This window comes from Carya illinoinensis, chromosome 5 (genome assembly GCF_018687715.1).
Source record: "Carya illinoinensis cultivar Pawnee chromosome 5, C.illinoinensisPawnee_v1, whole genome shotgun sequence".
NCBI lineage: Eukaryota > Viridiplantae > Streptophyta > Magnoliopsida > Fagales > Juglandaceae > Carya > Carya illinoinensis.
Genome location: NC_056756.1, coordinates 1,224,553 through 1,247,075, shown reverse-complemented (window position 1 = coordinate 1,247,075; position 22,523 = coordinate 1,224,553). Strand labels below are relative to the sequence as shown.

Below are 22,523 nucleotides of genomic sequence, written 5' to 3'. Positions count from 1 at the left end.
AATTTTAAAAGCTTTTATATTTTTAATTGAATGCAAACACAGAGAGTTCACATATAAGCTATCTCCTTAACGCCTGTGTGATGTGGCATTGTGGGAAGCATATATCCACTCTGATCCGTGCACTTGAATGGTGAACAATCTTATTTATAATAAGACAACTGCTTTTGAATCAAGATCTTCACGGGTGCTAAATGCTATGGTCGTAAACTTGGAGGAGGGGTTGGGCCCAGAATTATATTGGGCTTACCATGGCTTTGGGGCTGCCTAGCAAGGTTTTCACTCAGTCATGTTGGGCCGTTGACGTTCGGCTGGTGCATACACTGTATCATTTGTCAGCATGTAGAGAAGCATGACCACGAGTCACACACTTGTTTACTCCGAATCTCCCGAGTCGTAAATAGATATGGACAATGGTATGCATCCGCTCCCAGCTCCCGCTGGCCCCTGGGAGCCACTGCTGCAAAAAAAAAAAAAAAAATTATTATTTTTATTTAGTAATTAAGAAATTTTTTTAAATAATATTGTGAATTTAAAAATATATATATATATATATATATATATTTAATAGTGTTAAAAAAATACATTTAAAAAAATGTAAAAAAATGATAAAATTTTATACTAACGATAATTACCAGCAGTAGCGATATGTCACGGACTTAGAATTTCTTCACTCGACCCGTGCGGCCTTAGGAGGCTTTCTCTCCCACAAAGCTCCTAAGTAAGCCTTCTAAAGGACTCAAGACAATAGAGAACAAACTAGAGAGAGAAGATAGAGAGAGATGCTCTAGAGAACTTGTTTATCTTATTGCTTGGTGATTTACACAAATGAGAGCCTCTCTATTTATAGGAAACTCTTGGTACAAAGAATGGTTAGGATTGTGACACTTGTCATCAATCCAACGGTAAAGAACTTTCTAGATTCCTACTCTAGAATTGTCTATAAGGCCCTTTCTAGAACACTACTCTAAATTGTCTAGAACGCCCCTTCTAGATGACTCCACACAATTCCATAAGATTACAAAAGACTTGGAGGCTTCTAGAAGGTTAGCAAATTCTCTAAAAAAACCCTAGGTGGTGACAGATAGCCATAGCATAATCCAATAGATATCAGATAGCATCAAATCTTTTTTTATAAGAAGCTTTATCCTTAGATATATCATCAAATCTCTTTAAAAAAAGAAAAGAAAAAAAGAAATATCATCTAATTATTTAAGCCCCCGAACAGTTCTACTCGGAACACATTCGAGTATTCAACACAGCAGTTCAAACTCCAACCAAAGTCTCCGATTTCATCTTCAAGGAGCTTACTACCATGGCTTACCGACTCATCCTGCTCCTATTCTGTGCCGCGTTGCTGACGATTCCCGCCACCGCCACCAACGCATACCCCTCTGTCCCTGGCACCGAAACCTCCGACTGCTCGCTCTCCGACAATTACGGCGATCTCATCCCGGTTCGCCGAGAGGTCTATGATGGAGGTCGAATCATCGATATCAGTCACAGGTATACCACGGACATGCCTTCGTGGGAATCGAGTGACGGGATCGGTCAGTTCCTCTGGCTCCCGAAGAGCATGAAGAACGGTTCACTCGCCAACAATTCGGAGATGAAACTGCCCGCTCACACTGGCACGCACGTTGATGCCCCGGGCCATGTTATCGATCGCTACTTCGACTCTGGCTTCGATGTCGACACGCTTGACCTGGAAGTGCTAAATGGTAATTAACGCTTGTTGTTTGTTTGTTAATAATTCTTTGTTGTAGAGTTCGAAAGTATATGATCGTTTGCAAATTTTAATCTTTGAAGCTTCTTTTGGAGGTTGTGATTGCAAAGGAAGTCTTGCTGTAAATTTCATGATTCTTGCCTTATTCTTCTCCAATTGTTTTTTGTAATGTCCTTGGAGTATGAAAATTCGGTGTTGGAAGAATAACAATCACTGGAGCTAAAAAAATAAAAAAATCACTTGTTGGGCTTATAAAAGTTTACGACTATGTGTTAGACCAAGACCTATGATATTTTGACACATCATCTAAAGGTCTTAACTCAAATAAGCGTAAGCAAACGCGTTTACGATTTTTGAACCCCTCTTCGTTATGTGTGGGATCCTGAAACTATTTGTTGGGGTCTTGGGTGCCAGACCCCGCTGACTAGGACCGACCACCTTCATTTGTTGGTAACTTTTTCACTGTTATCTTGCCTCTTGGTGTCACGGTGTGACATGATCGTCCAGTGCAAGTAGGCGAGACTCACGAGTTGGAGAAATTTTTGCTTGTTATTGTTGATGGTAGATGTGTTTCTCCTATGTGGACCTAAGCAAACTTCCAAATCATTTGAATGCTTAATTTTCCTATGTCTTGGCGTATGGTACAAGTGCTTGATCCACGAAAAAGCAGGGATCAGGTATTGAACTGTTTTATGGTGTGGCATTGATATAGTTTAAAGTGGGGGGAATGACTGTATGCATTTTGTTTGAGGCATTCTAATCCAGTCGAAGAAATGTCTGGCATGGAGACTGATGGGCTTGGTGAGTTATCTGATGCTGTGATTGTTATCGTACTCTTTGCTTCTTTGCATAGAGGACTGCCGAAGGGGAAGAGAAGGCAATTATTAGTTCACGTTATATGTTTTGGTTTGAAGAATGTAAAATTCATCTAAACAGAGACAATATTTCCTACCATGTCTTGTTGGACTGCCTTGATAATGCAAACAAGATTTTCCCCCTCTTTTTTGGAGAGCACCTGCTCTTTCTAGAGGCCGGTGCATCTGAAAATGTGACAACGAGAATGTTTGAGCTTGATTGATACAAAGGATATCAATTTAGATCACTGCTTCTTAAGGAGTCTTTTTGGTTCTCTGGAATCTTGATCTTACCATCTCTCATTATCTCTGTGGTTGTATGATAGTTTTTGCTCTGATATCTTGCATGAAAATAGAATTTCTCGCATCTTTCTCTGTAGGAAGTAGGATCATTTTTAAATATATCAATTGCTTCACGTTTTCTTGATTAGAGCTTAATGTAACTGTATTCATTTGTTTCTATAGGTCCAGCACTGTTAGTTGATGTTCCAAGGGACAAGAACATAACTGGTAAGTGAATGCTTTTTGTGGCCTTTGTTATTTTGGTGATTAGCTTCTTTCCATGTAAACAATTTTTTTTTTTTTTTTGGGGGGGGGGGGGGGGGGGGTTTAGGGGAGGGCGGATGCACTTTCGAATTTTCAGTACATGTTACTTAATTTTCTCTGGTGGCATATCTGAAATGTTACTGTTTACTCTAATGAAACAATGTGCTGTCTTAAGTTGGTATGACCTTGGTTCTGCGTGTGTGCAGCATTATGTACTCATATAAACCATAAGAACTAAGACAGGCACTTCTTAGGTCCTACTACGTAGCTAGTCCTTTGGCAGCTGAATGAAGACCTAATTATATTTCCAAAGTAATTTGTACTTTTATCTTCTATTTACTTAAGTTTGGCATATAACAGGCTATGTAAATTCCTTGCAGCTGAAGTTATGAAGTTTCTAAATATCCCCAGGGGAGTACGTCGGGTCCTTTTCAGAACATTAAATACTGACAAGTAAGCTTAGATCCGTTATACATTGTATAATTTTCACCGTGGTGATTTATATTGATGATTTTATCTAAAATGATATATTGCATTAATAGTTTCCATTGGTGATGCTACATTGAAAAATCATTTTTATTAATCATAAACATGTTTTGACTAAGAAAGCAAAAATTATGTATTTTAAATTGGGCTCGAACTCATTGTATTTTCAGGCGGCTTATGTTTAAAAAGGAGTTTGACACCAGCTATGTGGGATTTATGAAGGATGGAGCGAAATGGTTGGTGGAGAACACTGACATCAAACTTGTGGGTAAGATATGCTAACACTTGGTTTCCTCTTTTTGAAAATTTTTCCACTTATGGACAACCTTAACATATTCAAGGTAATTCAACAGCTATGCAGGATTCATTCTACATGAAATTTATTGGTTGCAATATTCTAACGTGTTAATTTTTCATTGAAAATAAATACTGTTCTATTCAATAGCATAAATCTATCCATTTACGAAGGGGACATACATGAATTTCCTTCCTGTTTATTATATTCGCATATCTTTGCTTTCTCTTGCAAATTTAGTGGTTGCTCTGACACATTTACCGTTATGGAATGTAGGAATTGATTACTTATCGGTTGCTGCCTTTGATGATTTGATCCCATCTCATCTTGTTTTTTTGGAAGGCAGGGTAAGGAAATTCTTTCCCCGTTGAGTGAAACTTAGTCAACCACTAAGTTCATGTTTTTCATGTAATTAAGTTGGTTTTATGCGAGCTTTATTCTTGGAGTACAAATGAACTGTCGTTAAAGTACTTTGGAAAAGCAGAAACCTGCGTATTGGTTCCCAAAGAAAGAAAAAGAAATTGTTTTATGTGAGTGTGATATTGGAGTTTTAGCTGTTTATATACAATATTTGACTACTTTTTTAGCCACTTTTAGATTGATTTCTTAATATGTTGTTTCCTAATGAAAACAATTGATTCATAATTGGAACAAGTGGAAATTGTGGTAAGGTGGTGTCTATCGTGATGTTATTTGCAATAAATAGAAAAACTATAATTGTCTTTCCGTCATTGGCTTTCTATATAACATGGTTTTGAAAAATATACTAATTGGCCATTGTAGATCATGTTATTTTAGTCGTGCTCTTGATCAATGTCTTCTTCCTGGTTATTTGGGTTGGCTGATGAGAGCATCTAGCTGAAGTTGTTATTGTTTGCAACTGCTGGTTCTAGTTTGACTCATGCATTTCAGTTTCCCCCTGTATCCTCTATTGCGTTAAGTGTGTGTGGCTCACTTGAAAAAACTCATATAAAACTAGTAAGACTGACAGCCGATACTAACACTGCTTAAATATTCAGGAAATCATCCTGGTGGAAGCCCTAAAGCTCGATGACGTCGCGGCAGGAATATATACGGTCCATTGCTTACCTCTTAGGCTGTTTGGTGCCGAGGGATCACCAATCAGATGCATCCTCATGAAATAATGTTACAACAGGAAACAATGTTAAGCCTCTGCGGAGGTGTTGAGCTAGAGAGAGAGAGAGAGAGAGAGAGAGAGAGAGAGGTTTAGCAACATATTTTGGTACAGTTTCCTGATATTTGTGAACACGTTATTATGAGTTATGTGCAACTTAATAAACGTGTTTGACGCTGAATTTATAAGTTGTAGCTAGCTTTTACCGCACAAGAAAATAAGGTTTAGACTTGGCTGGGCTATTTAGCATCTGTCATATGGATGTATCAAATAAATTTTCTGTGCGATTGCTGGAAAATCCATTGTTAATTGGGTAAAGTTAAGAAAATCAAAAGAGGACCCTGCCAGGGAGAATCGAGGATTCTTGCAGCCTGTAACATTTTTGCAGATGCTTTGATAGAATATTTTTTTTTTTTATAAACGATAGTATTAATATGAATAGGCATAGCAAGTAAAACAAGAAGTTATAAGAGATAAGATACTTTGATAGAATATTATATATAGCTATAGACTAATATACAGATCCTCTACAATAATATCACCTAAATTATTTATCCCATCAATAAATGAAAATTCAAATAATGTTTTTATTTTATTAAATTATTTTATAATTTATAGATATGGAAAATCGCATTATATTAATTTTCTTTCTTGCAAACAATTAATCTCGTAAAATTCTGTCCAGAATTGAAAGAAAAAAAAGGAAAAAAAAAAAAAAAAACTTGTCAATCACGCGCCGGAACTTTTACGTGTTAATTGCCACTCTCTACTCTCTCTCTCTCACGCGCACTGAGACACTCAACTCTACCAATACATACCGCTCGACTCCATTTCATCTTTCTTTAACGAGCTGACAACCATGGCTTCTCTAGGACTCCCCCTCCTCCTACTCTGCGCCGCTTCTCAGGCTATTCTCATGTTCTCGATCTCAACTGCAGCATACCCCTCCAACCCTGGCGCCGATACCGCCGAGTGCTTTCTCTCTGACAAACACGAGGAGCTCATCCCCGTTCGCCGAGAAGTCTACGACGGAGGCCGAATCATGGATATCAGCCACAGATACACTCCAGATTTGCCGTCTTGGGACTCTATGGGCAGCCTCGGCCAGTTTCTCTGGCTCCGGGGGAGCATGAAGAACGGCTCGCTCGCCAACTTCTCGGAAATGAAGCTGCCCACTCACACCGGCACGCACGTCGACTCTCCCGGTCACTTCTTCGATCACTACTTGGACGCTGGCTTCGATGTCGACACGCTTGACCTGGAAGTTCTTAATGGTAATTATCTTTTTTCGTTTGCTTCGGTCTATTGGTCGTCAAAATTCATTGTTATGAAGTTAGAAATTAACCGATCATTTGCAATTCTGAACTTGGAGAAACATATCATAGAGCGTGAGATTGCGAAGGGATTCCTCAGTGTGATATCCATAACATCCCAGTTGTCGTGGAGAATAAATATCTGGGGAGTAGGGGCCTATAACGTTATATTTATTAACCGTTCTATTCTTTTTATTATTTCTCCGATGTGAAACTCAGACAATTTCAATCTATGCTGTCTTTTTGCTGAGAGAAATCTATACTTTGAGGCAGACCAGACTTAAAACCACTTCAAATATGACTAACACAAGAAAAGGGGAAAAAAAAAAAACCATTTTAACAATTGAAGAAGAAAAAAATTCTAGTTTATTTTCAAAATTTCAAGTTTTCAACCACAGTTGCCTCATCACCTTTGCTCCTTCTCACAGCATCACTTCATCTCTGTTGTAGCGCTTCGTAATATTCGACTTTTATGGAAATTTACTGTTGGATTCAAACGATTTTAGTTTTTAGTCAAACTAAAGGACTAGGGAGTCGTAGAATATCTTCTTCTTCTTCTTCTTCTTTTTCTTTTTTTGTTTTTTTTTTTAAATTTTTTTATTGGCACCGGGTGTCTAGGAACGACGTACCGACTAATCCTGATTCTCGTAGGTGCACAGGTCCTTAGCTAAGAGTTTTCTGCAAGTGCACGTCGGATAATTCAAGAAAAACATCTTCTAGTCCGATAGTCCCTAAAGATTGTTTGCATCCAAGGGGATTTGAACCTTAGACTTGAAGCTGGTGGAGCATACCCCCAAGCCCAAGGCTTTACCACTTGAGACAACTCCTAGGGGTTACAAATAGGAGAATATCTGAGCTTGCTTAGAGGCTATAGATATAGATTTAGAACTAAAGAGTACTTTAAGGAGTCTTTCCTTTTCGGTTCTCTGTAAAGTGGAATCCTTATTTGCTCTTTGTTGCTTGATATGGTTCGTTCTTCTTACCATGAACTAAATGGGAATTTCTCACATCTTCCTCTCTGATGAAATATTATCAATAATGCATAAGATAATAATTTATGTTGTCGATATAACTGATGATTAGAGTTGTTCCTTTCAACAGGTCTGGCCTTGTTGATTGACGTTCCAAGGGACAAGAACATAACTGGTAAATGAAATTCTCTCTATGTTACCTCTTTCCCTGATGAGATTCTGTTCATGTAAATTAAGATGTAGCTTATTTGGGGGCGTAGTGGATGGGGGATATGCTACTTCACATTTTCTGGACGTTCTGTGTAATTTTCCTCTGGAAGAATATTTGACTTTTGCGGGATTTTTAAATAACATTCTGTAGCAGTCTGTATGATCTGGCGTATGTGTACGTCAACCCATAGCTACTCACATAAACCATAAGATTGAAGTCAAATGCTTCTTAGGCCTTCAGCAGCTAACTAAAAATCTACTGATAATTTTTCTAAATATTGAATTTTGTTTCATGCAGCTGAAGTCATGAAGGATTTAAATATTCCGAAGGGCACACGTCGTGTCCTTTTTAGGACACTAAATACAGATAGGTACTTTAGAACAACCATATGCTGTAGAGTTTCCTCCATGATGGATATTTTCTATTTATGATTTTATCTTAGATATTTAGATATTTTACCTTAGATATTTATGATCGCATTTGAAATGTTTAAAAAACATATTTTGACTATGATAATAAAACAGCTTCTTAAGTTGAGCTAAACTTATTGCAATTTCAGGCGGCTGATGTTTAAAAAGGATTATGACACAAGTTATGTAGGATTTATGAAGGACGGGGCAAAATGGTTGGTTGAGAACACCGACATCAAACTTGTTGGTAAGATATGCCAACACTCAGTGTCTTCTTTTTGTTTGGTCTTCTGCTTGTGAGTTACCTTAACAGATGCCTGCTGATTCTAGTTTATGATATTTTCATTTGTTCTTTCACTAGCAAATGTAGTGGTCACACTAACACATTCTCTGTTATGGAATATAGGAATCGATTACTTATCAGCTGCTGCTCACGAAGATTTGATTGCAGCTCATCTTGTCTTTTTGGAAGGCAGGGTAAGACATTGTCTTTTAAGTCTGAGATTCTTCCATGTACCATTTTAGAAGGAAGATTGCTGTTATTACCGATTTACTTGAGCATAATGTATCTATCAGGTGAAGTCTCATTTTTCCTAATCCCAAAATTGGGTTTATTTTGTCTTATTGTATTTATAGTTTTATTTGTGCTTTTTTTGGGTGGGGAGAGAGGAGGAGGAGGAGGAGGAGGGGGGGGGGGGGGGGGTGTTATAGCAGAATTTCTAGTGAGATTTCTGATGATGATTATCTGTCAATTTTCTGAGTATGAATCTCATGATGAAATTTAAAACTATGAACACAGAAAGTTTTAAATTCTATTGAGTGAAAAACACCACACAGATTGCTATTGATTTCATCAAAAATATATACAAGTGTCTATGTTCTAGTTTAAGAAAGAAGGCTAAATTTAAGCCTACAATTTACAGAACATTTACTCAAGATTTTTCTAGCTATTACAGAATATTTCCTTGCACACTTTCAGCCTATGATTCGGGTCTTGTGATCTTGATCGTGGTTTGCTTGATTTGAGGAGTCTTCCCTTATATGCCCCCTCAGGATGGGTGTGCCATCGGCTAAGCCAATCTTGATTTTGAGAAAGTCCATGCGTTGTCTTGAGAGTGGCTTTGTCAATAAATCCGCAAGTTGATCTTGAGTATTGACATGTTGGACATGCAGAATTTTCTTTTGAACCATATCACGAACAAAATGGAGATCAATCTGAATATGCTTCATCCGGGAGTGCTGAATAGGATTAAAGCTGAGTTGTGTGGCACCCAAATTATCGCATAACAATTTTGGTGAAGTTTTGACAGGTAGGCCAAGTTCCTTGAATAATGACAGCAACCATACGGTTTCAGAAGCAGCATTGGCAAGAGATCTATATTCAGCCTCAGTGGACGATCTGGCAACAGCTCTTTGTTTTTTTGAACTCCAAGAAATGGGATTTGAGCCAAGGAAGCTGATGTATGCTGAGGTGGATGTACGATCATCAAAATTACCCGCCCAATCAGCATCGGAGTATGTAGTAAGAGTAAAGCTGGAATGTTTTTTAATGTGAATACCATGGAAAATGGTCTGTTTCAAGTACCGGAGGAGTCTCTTAGCAGCTGCCCAATGAGTGACAGTTGGTTTATGCATAAACTGAGACAATTTATTGACTGAAAAGGAAATGTCTAGGCGTGTGAGAGACAAGTATTGCAGCCCTCCAAGAACACTTCTAAATTCAGTGCTGTCAAAGGATGTGGTTCCATCAACCAGTTTTAGAGCCATGCTAGTAGACAGTGGAGTAGAGACTTCCTTTGCACCCATCATATTTGTTTTTGAAAGAAGGTCCCGAATATATTTATGTTGGGATAGAAAGAGACCTGATGTTGTAGGAATGACTTCCATACCCAAGAAGTAGTGAAGCTGCCCCATGTCTTTTAAGGAGAATTGAACTCCAAGTTTAGCAATGATAGTTGATAAAAAATTCAGATCATTACCAGTGATAACCAGATCATCCACATAAACCAATAGATAACACAAGACAGAATTGTGCTGATATATAAATAGAGACGAATCTGCCTTGGAATTTTGAAAACCGAGACTCAATATGGCTTGTTTTAGTGCTGAGTACCAGGCTCTAGGAGCCTATTTTAAACCATAAATTGCCTTATTTAACCTACAAACATGAGTAGGTTTTGAGGCATCTTTGAAGCCCGGGGGTTGTGACATATAAACTGTTTCAGTCAACTTTCCATGCAAAAATGCATTGTTGACATCAAGTTGTTTCAAAGGCCATCCCTGCATCACAGCAACTGTTAGGACAGTTCGAATGGTAGCGGGCTTCACAACGGGGCTAAATGTTTCTTTATAATCCAAACCAGGACGTTGATTATATCCCTTTGCGACAAGTCTCGCTTTAAAGCAATCGACAGACCCATCAGACTTTCTCTTTACCCGAAAGACCCATTTACACCCCACGGGTGTACAGTTATCCGGGGGAAGGACCAGTTCCCATGTGCTGTGTCGCATGAGAGCAGTTAGCTCTTCGGACATGGCTGTTCGCCAGTGTGGCTCACAAAGAGCCTGTCCCACACAGGTTGGTTCAATGGTGTTGGGAAGGAGGTGTTTGGTGGTTAAATGGAATTGTTTGGGTTTATGAATGTTATTCATGGACCTAGTGGTCATGGAGTGGATTCGAGTGGGCTGTTGTGCAGGTGAGGCAGAGGGATCGGGTTCGGTGCCAATCAAGGAATCAGTATTGTCGGTGGGAGAAATTTCATGCAAATTAGATGATGATGGTGGAATATCTTGCGATGCAGAGTGATTAGGGCATGAAGATACAGAGTTGAAATTTTCGGAATTAAAAGGAGAGGAGAAAGGGGCGTTACCTGAAGGTGATGCGAAGGTGTTCTCCCCTGCCGAAATCACTGGTGGAGGCTGCGGAACGCATGAAGGCACGACGTGAATGGATGGAGCACTTGCTGAGGAGGTCGACAAGGGTGTATGTGCAGAGAGGCCATTTCGGTTTTCATCAAACAGAACATGCCTAGAGTGATAGATTTTGTTAGTTAATGGATCAAGGCACTTATAAGCATTTTGGGCCAAGGAATAGCCCACGAAGAGACAAGGCACAGATTTGGGTTGCATTTTATGTGTGTTATACGGCCGAGTGAGTGGAAAGCATAAACAACCAAATTTTTTTAGTTTTAAATAATTTGGTGGTTGTTTAAATAATGCTTCAAAGGGAGAAATATTCTGAAGAAGAGGGGTTGGTTGACGGTTGATAAGATATGCCGCAGTGGAAAAAGCATGGGGCCAATATTTTAAGGGTAGGGAAGCATCATGTAATAGAGTGAGGCCCGTTTCTACTAGATGACGCTGACGATGCTCAGAAACACCATTTTGTTGAGGTGTATGAGGAGCGGTTGTGAGGTGGCTTATGCCATGAATAGAAAAATATTTTTTTAAAGCCACAAATTCACCACCGTTATCCGAATAAATGGTTTTTATTTTGGATTGAAATCTGGTTTCAACAAGATGTTTAAATTGAGGAAATATTGTGCTAACACCAGATTTTGTTTCCATAGGATAGAACCAAATGTATTTTGTAAAATGATCAACCAAAATGAGATAATAGCGTGATCCATCAAGGCCAATAGAATTGGAGGGTCCCCAAACATCAGTATAGATTAAGTCAAGACGAGCATGACTTTGAAGACTATTTTTGCGAAATGGAAGTTTGTGGGCTTTATTAATAGAACAAGAATTACAAAGATGAGAAACATGGTCTTCGGTTTTTATTGGAAGAGAAAAAGAGTTGACAAGCTGTTGGACAATTTTATTAGATGGATGTCCAAGACGTTTGTGCCACCCATCAACGGAGGTCCTTTCATGCACGTTGGCAACCATTTTTTGAGAAGATTTCACCATTGACTCCGGAAGGGTGTAAACACCGTTTTCACACGCACCTTTGAGTAGAACCGCCCCCGTGGTCTGATCCTTAACAAGAAAAAAAAGAGGATGAAACTCCACAAAAACATTATTGTGAGTAGTAAAATTATGGACGGAAATAAGATTTTTTTATATATTTGGAACACAAAGGGTATCATTTAAATGAAAAGTTCGTGTGGGTGTGTGGAGAACCAATGAACCAATGTGAGAGACATGCAAACCTGAACCATCACCAATGACAACCTCGTCCGTGCCATCATATTCAGAATGAACGGATAATTTAGCCAAATCGCCAGTGATATTGTGAGAGGCTGCCGAATCTATAAGCCACTTTGTTTCTTGGGCTGGTGAAGTTGAAACACAGTTTGCCGTTGCTCCAGGAAATTGAACACGAGGGCAATATTTGGCCGTGTGACCCAACTGGTCACAGAGTTGGCACTTTGGTGTGTAACGCCGCTGGCCATTGGGCTTGGTCTTCCGATTGTCACGTGGGCCATTGCTGTTTTGGTACTGGGCCGAGGAGTTGGCATGTTGTGAGGCACCATTATTGCGATCAGACCCGGTTGGTTTGGAGAAGCCCTTAGATTGATGATTTCCAGAGAAGGAACCAAAACCCGATCGGCGATTAGAGTAGTTGGCCGATGCTACTAGCTGCTGAGAGGAGACTTCAAGACGGCGTAGATATGCATCATGACCCACGAGAAGATCATGTAACTCCTCAAAGGTGAGTGGGCGTTCCCGAGCACGAATAGGGGCAGCAATCTCACGGAAATCAGCACCCAGGCCATTGAGGATGTAAAGCGTTAAATCATCTGCCGAGATGGGATGATCGATGAGGGAGATTTCATCTGCGAGGGATTTAACGGTGTGCAGGTACTCTTGAACCGTTTGGCTTCCCTTCTTGATCAGAGTAAGTTCCTCTTTAAGTTGCATGGCACGAGTCCGAGATCTGCTGGCGTACATTGTGTGCAATTTTTGCCATGCTTCTTGGGAGGTTTTGGCAATGGAAATGAATGGGGTTATGGTGGTGGTTGTGGAGGCCAGAATGGCACTTAGGATAAGTTTATCTTGTCTTATCCAGTGAGTTCTTTGGTGAGCGGAAGTGGTGGAGTCATGAAGGTTAGGGCAGAGCTTATCACCGGTAACATAATCAATGAGATTATAGCCGATGAGTAGAGCTTCGAATTGGGCACGCCATTGAGGAAAGGTGGAGGGTGTGAGTTTTTCATTGATTTGGGAAGAAATATTGAGAGCAATGAGAGGGATTTCTGTTGGAGAGATTGGGTGGGTGATCGGGTTATGGGTATTTTCAGATTGGGGGATCGAATTCTCGGTGGAGGATGGCTCTCCTGATACCATGATGAAATTTAAAACTATGAACACAGAAAGTTTTAAATTCTATTGAGTGAAAAACACCACACAGATTGCTATTGATTTCATCAAAAATATATACAAGTGTCTATGTTCTAGTTTAAGAAAGAAGGCTAAATTTAAGCCTACAATTTACAGAACATTTACTCAAGATTTTTCTAGCTATTACAGAATATTTCCTTGCACACTTTCAGCCTATGATTCGGGTCTTGTGATCTTGATCGTGGTTTGCTTGATTTGAGGAGTCTTCCCTTATATCTCATATCATTTTAATCCTAGTGAATATTTTCCTGGTGATTGGAGCCATCGTCGGATTTGATCTCATTGAAAATCATAACCCTGGTAATTAGTTTCGCCAATCAGAGTGGTATACCGACTTACAGAAGCTGATTCAGCTATGGTCTTTGATGAGACCTCATATGTTGTTAACTTGAACCATCTAAAAACTAATTAGGTTCAATGTGAATGAGCATGGGTGGTTACAGATACCTCGTGTTGTGCAGTGATGCCGACATGGGCCAAATGCATCATACTACTTCCCTTTTATGTGATTATCTTTCCATCATTGCTTTTCTCTATTGCCTAGTCTAGAAAATGTACAGATTGGCCATTGCAGAGTACGTTGTTTTAGCCATGCTCTTGGTCAATACCTTCTTCCTGCTTGTTGGGGTTGGCTAATAAGCATCTAGCTGAAGGTCGATGTTCTGGCTTGGAGCAGCTGGTTCTAATTACTTCAAGCTGGATACCTTTGTTTCTACACATGTAATCTTCTGTTACAATAACGATTATGGTATCCCATTTGGCAAAAAAGCACCGTTGATTAGATAATGGTAGTTTGAGTGTCTAATGCGATGGTTTTGGTGTAGAGTGTAAAATATTAATAAGTTGGAGGGTGAAGGTGTATTTTTGCTGATAAGAAAGTTGAGTTTTGTGGTTTTTGGATTCATATATAAATAGAAGGATCGACACCTGATACTAACACAGCTTAAATATGCAGGATATCATACTCGTAGAAGGCCTAAAGCTCGATGACATCCAACCAGGAATATATTCGGTCCGTTGTTTACCCCTCAGGTTGCTTGGTGCAGAGGGATCGCCGATAAGATGCATTCTCATCAAATAATAATTTCGATTGTAAGTGTTATAAAAGTGGGAGTGATCTATTATCCTATGAAACATTTTTCCCCGTTTAACTAGAAACCTACGATCTTATCAATTTTAACTGTTAATGGTATGCTTGTTGGTTAAATTGTTACAGGAAACAGTGTCAGCCACGGAGGTGTCGAGCAATAAGAATTGTAGAGAGGGTTTCTTGTGCCTCAATAGAGCAGGAGGGATATACACCAAAGGACTTCGAGATGCATTATGTGAATATTTCGTAATATATATATATATATATTTATATATATATATATATGCGCGCGCGCGCATAGGTTCAGGTTGTATTATATGGGCGACATAATAAACATGTCGTTTGACTCTGGCTTCAGAAGTTGCTGAGCATTGGGTCCTCTGGAGATATCAAATGTCAGTAAACTTTGAGCTTTATTATAAACAACGGGGCAGGCTTCGACATTGACGCGCGTGACTTGGGAGTTCTTATTAATGGATTTGAATGATGATTCTTGTGCGAGCCAATAAAATAATCTGAAAACCTTAGATCTTGCTACTGCTAATTAGAAAGACCGCTGTTCGCAACATATGGCTAACGAGACCCACTTACTACATGGATGTAGCAGTACTCTTTTTTGTTAGGTGTGAAAGGGATTTTGTTGAGCCTTGGCGCCCCAGCCGACCTCTACATGGTGGTCACTGTTTTTAATTTAAAAAACTAATTTATTATTTTTTACATCTTATGTCATAGGAATAAGAATTAATTTAAGGTATGAAAGATGTTTCACGACATATTTGTAGAATAAGAATGCAATGCCGGGTAGACTTGTGTAAAAACAGTGAGCTATTCAGTCCTACTCAATGGGGCTCCTGGTGAGATTATAGTTCCTACTCGAGGGTTGAGGCAAGGGGATCCTTTATCCCCTTACCTTTTCCTCATCTGTGCTGAAGGATTTAGTATGCTGATGCGTCAAGCTGAAATAAGGGCGATTATTAAAGGAGTGTCGGTTGCAAGAGGTGGTACACGGGTCAACCACTTACTCTTTGCTGATGACTGTGTGATTCTCTGTAGATCAAAAATGGAGGAATGGTTTACTGTTCTATCTATTCTTAAAAAGTATGAAGAGGCTTCAGGTCAAACTTTAAACCGGCAGAAATCCACTATTCTTTTTAGTTCCAACACAAAGGCTGAAACAAAGCATAGTATCACTCAGATGGCTGAAGGGGTAACATGCGGAAATTACAATAGGTATTTAGGATTACCTACTGTTGTAGGTAAATCCAAATACAATACCTTCAGGGGCCTTAAGGAGAGGATTTGGAAAAGAATTTCAAGCTGGAAAATAAAGCTATTATCTTTTGCAGGAAAAGAGATATTAATCAAGAGTGTGTTACAGGCAATACCTACTTATACCATGAGTGTATTCCGGCTGCCAAAGAAGTTACTTCATAAGATTGAGGCTATTATTGCAAATTTCTGGTGGTCTCACAACAGAGATGGGCAGGGTATGCATTGGAAGGCTTGGAGTAGTCTTAGCTATTCTAAGAACATGGGAGGTTTGGGTTTCCGAGACCTTAATTGTTTTAACTGGGCACTTATAGCTAAGCAAGGTTGGAGGTTACTAAAAGAGCCTAACTCTCTGGTTGCAAGGATTTTTAAAGAGAAATATTTCTCTAGGGGCACTATGGTTGAGGCTAAGCTTGGCTACTGTCCTTCTCAAATATGGATAAGCTTAAGATCAGTGATGGATTTGGTCAAGGCAGGTATGTTTTGGAGAGTAGGAAATGGAAAGAGTATTTGTATTTGGGAGGATAAATGGGTTCCTATCCCTAGTACTTTTCAGATTCAGTCTCCCATCCAAATTTTGGACCCTCATGCTACTGTAGATGTTTTAATCGATGTTGAGATGAAGGTATGGAAATCAGATTTGGTTCTAGCTATTTTCAGTCAGGAGGAAGCTCTTAAAATTTGCTGCATCCCTCTAAGTTACAGTGGAGCCGATGATACTCTCATATGGGGTTTAACTGAAAATGGCAGATTTACTGTCAAAAGTGCATATTTCACTGATTTAAAGCATAAAATTGCTCTGCAGGGACAATCTTCTCGAGATGGACAGCATTTAGCTATGTGGAGGAAAGTATGGGGTATGGAAACTCCTGGAAAGGTAAAACATTTGATCTGGAAAGCACTAAATGATATTCTACCAACAAAAGAGAAGCTATTTCAACGTACTATCACAGACAACCCTCTGTGTCCAATATGCTTGCAAGAGGTTGAAACTGTAGTACATGCCCTTTGGGAATGTCCAGCTGCAGGTGATGTGTGGGGGGTCTCGGATAGCTTTGTTCAAAAATTGTCCTCTTCTATTCCAGATTTCTTTTCTTTATGGGCAGTTCTGCAGACAAAATTGGTGGATGCTAAATTGGTTCAGGTGGCAACAGTGATGTATAGTCTATGGAGAAGAAGAAACGAGTTTGTTTTTCAAAACAAATTCAAAGATCCTACTATGCTGTGGCAAGGGTCAGTGGATGAGTTAGAATTATTTCAACAATTGCAACATGGGGACGGAGATGTTAATCAGCTGGACACCAGACCATCTAGTCAAGCTCAACTGCACAGATGGAAGCAGCCTATTAATGAGTATGTTAAGGTTAATGTAGATGCTGCTTTTGACAAACAGAGCTCACAAATGGGAATAGGAATTGTTATACGGGATGGCAGAGGGAATCTTGTGGCTATTCTTGCTGCACCAAGACAGTTTGTGTTATCAGCAGTAGCAGCTGAAGGCTATGCTTTGCTAAGGGCTGTTGTTTTAGCTGATGAGTTGGGACTGACTCAGGTTGAATTTGAGGGAGATGCGAAGACTATTGTTGATATAGTTAATGGTCGAGTCACATCTGATTCTTGGCTGGGACAACTCACAGATGATATAAAGTCAAGGCTGTCTGCACATTCCTGTTGGTTTCTGTCTTACTTCAGCAGATTTGGTAACAAAGCTGCTCATGCCGTTGCCAAGTTGGCCTTGTCTTTAGATTCTGAGCATGTGTGGCTGGAGGATTGTCCTCCACAGATTCTTTCAATTATTTCGTTTGACAAGTGTTGTATTGATTCTCAATGAATGAAATCTGTTTTCCTTTCAGAAAAAAAAAAAACTCCACTCAACCACTCCACCTTGATCATTTTCAACCAGCAAAGCCTTTATAATTTAATTATATATAGTCGTCCTCAATGCCCCGATCCTTCGAAGTGTAGCCCACAGTCCGTCTTCATCTTTAACAAACTAGAACCATGGCTTTCCTGCCCATCTTCCTCCTACTCTGCGCCGCCTCCAAAACCATCCCCACGTTTTCCACCACCGCCTATCCATCCGTACCTGGTGTTGAAACCTCCGATTGCTCACCGTCCAACAATTATGACGACCTTATCCCGGTTCGTCGAGAAATATATGACGGTGGCCGAATCATCGATATCAGCCATAGGTACACCCCGGACATGCCGTATTGGGGATCAAGGGATGGACTGGGCCAGTTCCTCTGGCTCGCGGCTAGCATGAAGAACGGCTCGCTCGCTAACGCCTCTGTAATGAAGTTGCCCGCTCACGGCGGCACGCACGTCGACTCCCCCGGCCATATGATTGACCGCTACTTCGACTCCGGCTTCGACGTTGACACGCTTGACTTGGAAGTGCTCAACGGTGAACTCGGTGTTTCTCCTTTTGTCTTTGAATTTTGCAGTCATAATCTTCGTCACTCTCTGTCGCGAAGAACACATATCGATCAACTACGGAACTATAAATGATCATCATGCATATCGTGAACACATGAACAGTATTCTTTACTTTGTGATCACGAAATGAGGTCATTTATAAATTAATATATTAAATAGTACTTTGTGGTGTCTTGATGAGCTACTGACATGAATAATAATATATTTTTCTTTTGTTTCAACAGGTCCGGCGTTATTAGTTGATATTCCAAGGGACAAGAACATTACCGGTAAACGATCGAACTGATTATGTCTCTGCAGTGATAAGGAGTTCTTTTCCCGGCCGCTTGATTAGCTTCCCTCATCATTCTTAGTCCATATAAATGATGATAAGCCCCCCTTTTCCTCCCTTTCTCTTTTGTGAAGGAGGAAGGGGGGGGGGGGGGGGGGGGAGGCTGGGGAGGGATGCATGCATGCTAGCTGTTTTCAAAATTTCAGAACATGCTCATGTCTAATTTTAATTCCCAGGCCATGATCATCAATTATACTCCCAATTACAGCTGAAGTTATGAAGTTTTTGAATATTCCCAGAGGAGTACGGCGTGTCCTTTTCAAAACATTAAATACTGACCGGTAAGTTGTTATGTTTCGTGGAATTTCTGTCTTGGTAAATTAATCATTTTCAATTGATGGTTTCGCATGTATCGTCTAAAAAGGAAATTAGTTATTTAGCATAGATATCACTGCATCAATAACTTTTCATGGGTGATAATGCAATAATTATCAAGACATAATTCATAATATTAGATAATTCACGGCCATGTCGGTTGCTGATCAGCACTTTTATTGGAATCCACCGATCATCGAGCTACACCCTATATACACGTACATTCCCGTGCAAGGTCAATCTAGTCTTGTAATGATTTTAATATCATATGAAATAATTATTCTAGAGACGCAATGAGTCCAGAGAGAATGCATTGAAAACCTTCCGGTGCTGAGGTAATTTTAGATTATTTGAATTGATATGTAAATAGTAGTGAATTAATTAGATGCTTGAATAGATTTTATAAGTTCATTGAGATGTGTTTGAAGGTATGAAATATAATTAAATAAAAATTTAATGTACAGTCATTTTTATATATTTGTTTATGCATTATATTAACGTGATTGGTTACGTTATTTTTTTTAATATAAAATAACTATATTGACCAATCACATCAATAAAGTATATAAGAAGTTTATAAAAATGATTGTATATAACAAAACTCATATTTAAATATTTTTTAACTTTTCATAAAAAGTTGCAAAAGTAATGAATAGCATCCATATATGATTTGAGACAACTTAGACGAGCTTCAAACATACCCCAAAGCTGTGTATATGTGGCCTCTTATTTTCGTTCTCAGCTTTCTCAAAATAATGTTAAAAATCGTGCGAATTATATATATCATAATAAAAAAATTTAGTTATAAATATAATTATACATTAATATGTGAACCAATTTAATGTGATTGGTCAAAAAGTAAATTTTATTAAAAATAATGTTATTTTAAATTTTGAATATAAAAAAATCAGTATTAATATATAATTTAGGATACAACTTTACTTGTACGTAATAAAATTCATATATAATTAAATTACCTACGTACGTACGTAAATAGCTAGGCAGCATACTGCATGCGTAACCCTTTCGTGTACAAAAAGTTCGCTTGATATTATTTATTTGGTATGAATAATTGTTTTAAAATAAATTATTTCATTAATATACGACAACTAATAATAAGAGTACGAACAGGGCAATATGCGTTTATAATACTAAAACGTACTGCAATTTCAGGCGGCTTATGTTTAAAAAGGAGTTCGACACAAGCTTCGTGGGATTCACAACGGATGGGACAAAATGGTTGATTGAGAACACTGACATAAAACTTGTTGGTAAGATATGCATGCATGCCAACATGACAGTACTCGATGATCGGTATCTTCGAAACCTCTTTGTTGCAATATTATTCTAATCCCTGCGGATTATCGTCGATACCTGCCCAGCAAACTTATCAAAAAAAAATATATATTATTCTAATCCTTTCATATTTCTTTTAAAACCAGAATCGTTCCGCTGAACGACATGTATATATCCCTGTGAATAATGTAGTCGATCTGGTTCTAGTTATTGTACGGACATTGCTTAATTTATTTCTTGTTCGTGATATTAGCATTTCTGATCTGCCTTTCTCTTGCAAATCAGTTAGTAGTTCCACCAACACATTTTTCTGTTATGCCATGTAGGAATTGATTACTTATCTACTTCTGCCTATAAACATGCACTCCCGTCTCATCATCTCTTTCTGGAAAGCAGGGTACGTAAGAATTATCATGTCTTTGTCTGATGAGTTGACGATTCTTCCATATTTAACTTTTTATCTTTTAGCTAACGATATTGGTGTACGTACGTATCTACCTGCAGGTAACTGTAACTTTATCCTAATTTTCTTCAACTGTATTTATAGTTTCTTATTTAATTTCTGGGACTTAAGGACCATAAAACAAAGAAGATATTTTGGGAAAACTGTCGTGCATTATATGACAACATATCAAAAATATATAGACAATTTTCAAGGACCGAGTATAATGTAAACTAGCCTAGAATCATGGACAGATTTACAGGGATACAAATTAGAACTAAAGCATCTATTACTGCATGAGTTAAGGACCTAAAATCACGTTGCATGCATGGGAGGCAACTCGCTGGCATGGTTGGCTATCAATGGGAAGATCCTCTGTTTCCTTAATACTTAGTTTGTGCCGTATACAGATCATTCTACATGGTCATGTGAGATTTTATAACGAGAGCTTGAGGAATGTGAGAAGACTATATATAATACCCAGAATTTAGTGTGAGAGAGGATGAATGAGAGATCCTTCACATTTTTCATTTCAGCTTACAGGAGAATTTCGTGAGACCCATATATGACAATTTAATTGATCAGGGTCAACTGCAATAACTATAATTTTAACCATTCCTTTCACAGTATATATAGACTGATCAACTGTAATTTAACTTGAGCTTTCCATTACTCAATTGTAATCTAGATTGGTATTGAAGTGCTGACGTTGTGCGTGTCTATTGCAAGTAAAAAATAAAAGTTTTGTAGTGTGATAACAGTACTGCTTAATTAATATTCAGGAAATCATCCTTTTGGAAGGCCTAAAGCTCGATGACGTCCCGGCAGGAATATACAATGTCCATTGCTTACCTCTTAGGTTGCTTGGGGCAGAAGGATCTCCGACAAGATGCATCCTTATCAAATAATAATCTTGTTGTAAGTTTTCTATCACCGAAAGTACAGCTACATATCGATCCTACTATGTGTGTGTGTATACATATATATATATATATATATGTTGATCATCTTCCGGCCCGTTCAACGCGAAACCTGCGAGCAGCTTCCAGCTCGTCAGTTTTAGTGGTAAACTCATGGATGTTGGTTAAATTGTTACAGGAAACAGCATTGGCTCCAGGAAGTATATATCGATCGAGTGGAACAAGATCATTGGCTCCAGGAAGTATATATCGATCGAGTGGAACAAGATTAGTCTAGAGACAAGTATACTTGTGCCTCGGTAATATTTACAGGAAACAGCAACATGATTATACGTACGTTAATTATAAAGTTTCTTTTAATATATATATTTTTCTATAATAATAAGTATATATGGCACAGTTAGTTACTGTAATAAACAGTACATTCTAATTTTGTTTCGTATTTATTTTTTTCTTCAACTTTCGTGCAAACTGTCCGTGCAAGAGTCTTGTTTATCCTATAAATATTTTTGTCGGTGGCAGTCTAAATCAGTTTTCACTTAATTGTTTTTATTTGTGTAGTCTATTCCATTTGAGTTTTACTATATATATAAGCACAGTTACATATTAATCTATACATTAATATTGATTTATTCATACTTAAAATTTAAATTAATATTATTTTTAATAAAATTTATTTTTTGATTAATCACATCATATTAGTACACAAATTAGTACACAATTGTACTTATAACTATATTTTTTCATTCCATTTAAGAAAAATATAGTTGTAAGCATAATTATGTACTAATCTGTGTACTAATGTGATGTGATTAGTCAAAAAATAAATTTTATTAAAAATAATATTATTTTAAATTTTAAATATAAATTAATCAATATTAATACACAAATTAATACGCGAATGTAATTATATATATTACAACTCTTCCATTTATATATGACAACAAATAATTTCCAACTGTGTCAGTACATCCCTGCCCAGTGCATGTTTTATCAGTTACGTCAGTCAGCGCTGCTACGTACAGACAAATTGGTGCACCCTTGCGCACTCTCTGACATCAGCAGTTATATTATATTAAAAATATATTAAAAACAAAAGAAGGAAGAAAAAACAGATGATGGGAAGAAAGA

At 38.3% G+C, this 22,523-nt stretch overlaps 3 protein-coding genes across 3 annotated transcripts; all 3 read left to right on the top strand.

The window, feature by feature from the left end:
* Nucleotides 1–1,188: 1,188 nt before the first annotated feature.
* Nucleotides 1,189–5,220, top strand: LOC122311685 (cyclase-like protein 2). The gene is made up of 6 exons (XM_043126319.1): nt 1,189–1,718; nt 3,043–3,087; nt 3,504–3,576; nt 3,780–3,877; nt 4,181–4,251; nt 4,924–5,220. Exons 1-6 carry the CDS (start codon nt 1,313–1,315, stop codon nt 5,047–5,049), a joined length of 819 nt encoding a protein of 272 aa, XP_042982253.1. The 5' UTR covers nt 1,189–1,312; the 3' UTR covers nt 5,050–5,220.
* Nucleotides 5,221–5,819: 599 nt separating this feature from the next.
* On the top strand, nt 5,820–14,827 carry LOC122310688 (cyclase-like protein 2). Its single transcript, XM_043124795.1, has 7 exons — nt 5,820–6,313; nt 7,454–7,498; nt 7,832–7,904; nt 8,094–8,191; nt 8,351–8,421; nt 14,246–14,382; nt 14,507–14,827. Exons 1-6 carry the CDS (start codon nt 5,899–5,901, stop codon nt 14,369–14,371), a joined length of 828 nt encoding a protein of 275 aa, XP_042980729.1. The 5' UTR covers nt 5,820–5,898; the 3' UTR covers nt 14,372–14,382; nt 14,507–14,827.
* Nucleotides 14,828–17,636: 2,809 nt separating this feature from the next.
* On the top strand, nt 17,637–21,831 carry LOC122310689 (cyclase-like protein 2). Its single transcript, XM_043124796.1, has 7 exons — nt 17,637–18,056; nt 18,313–18,357; nt 18,628–18,700; nt 19,908–20,005; nt 20,357–20,427; nt 21,255–21,390; nt 21,571–21,831. Exons 1-6 carry the CDS (start codon nt 17,651–17,653, stop codon nt 21,378–21,380), a joined length of 819 nt encoding a protein of 272 aa, XP_042980730.1. The 5' UTR covers nt 17,637–17,650; the 3' UTR covers nt 21,381–21,390; nt 21,571–21,831.
* The last annotated feature ends 692 nt before the right edge of the window (nt 21,832–22,523 follow it).

What these genes read in the sequence shown, in the direction of transcription:
- LOC122310689 (XM_043124796.1), top strand. Translation starts at nt 17,651, where the DNA reads ATGGCTTTCCTGCCCATCTTCCTCCTACTCTGCGCCGCCTCCAAAACC. An exon ending in TGACTTGGAAGTGCTCAACG is followed by an intron (nt 18,057 to 18,312) that starts GTGAACTCGGTG and finishes TTGTTTCAACAG; the next exon opens with GTCCGGCGTTATTAGTTGAT. An exon ending in AAAACATTAAATACTGACCG is followed by an intron (nt 18,701 to 19,907) that starts GTAAGTTGTTAT and finishes CTGCAATTTCAG; the next exon opens with GCGGCTTATGTTTAAAAAGG.
- LOC122310688 (XM_043124795.1), top strand. Translation starts at nt 5,899, where the DNA reads ATGGCTTCTCTAGGACTCCCCCTCCTCCTACTCTGCGCCGCTTCTCAG. An exon ending in TGACCTGGAAGTTCTTAATG is followed by an intron (nt 6,314 to 7,453) that starts GTAATTATCTTT and finishes TCCTTTCAACAG; the next exon opens with GTCTGGCCTTGTTGATTGAC. An exon ending in AGGACACTAAATACAGATAG is followed by an intron (nt 7,905 to 8,093) that starts GTACTTTAGAAC and finishes TTGCAATTTCAG; the next exon opens with GCGGCTGATGTTTAAAAAGG.
- LOC122311685 (XM_043126319.1), top strand. Translation starts at nt 1,313, where the DNA reads ATGGCTTACCGACTCATCCTGCTCCTATTCTGTGCCGCGTTGCTGACG. An exon ending in AGAACATTAAATACTGACAA is followed by an intron (nt 3,577 to 3,779) that starts GTAAGCTTAGAT and finishes TTGTATTTTCAG; the next exon opens with GCGGCTTATGTTTAAAAAGG. An exon ending in TTGTTTTTTTGGAAGGCAGG is followed by an intron (nt 4,252 to 4,923) that starts GTAAGGAAATTC and finishes TTAAATATTCAG; the next exon opens with GAAATCATCCTGGTGGAAGC.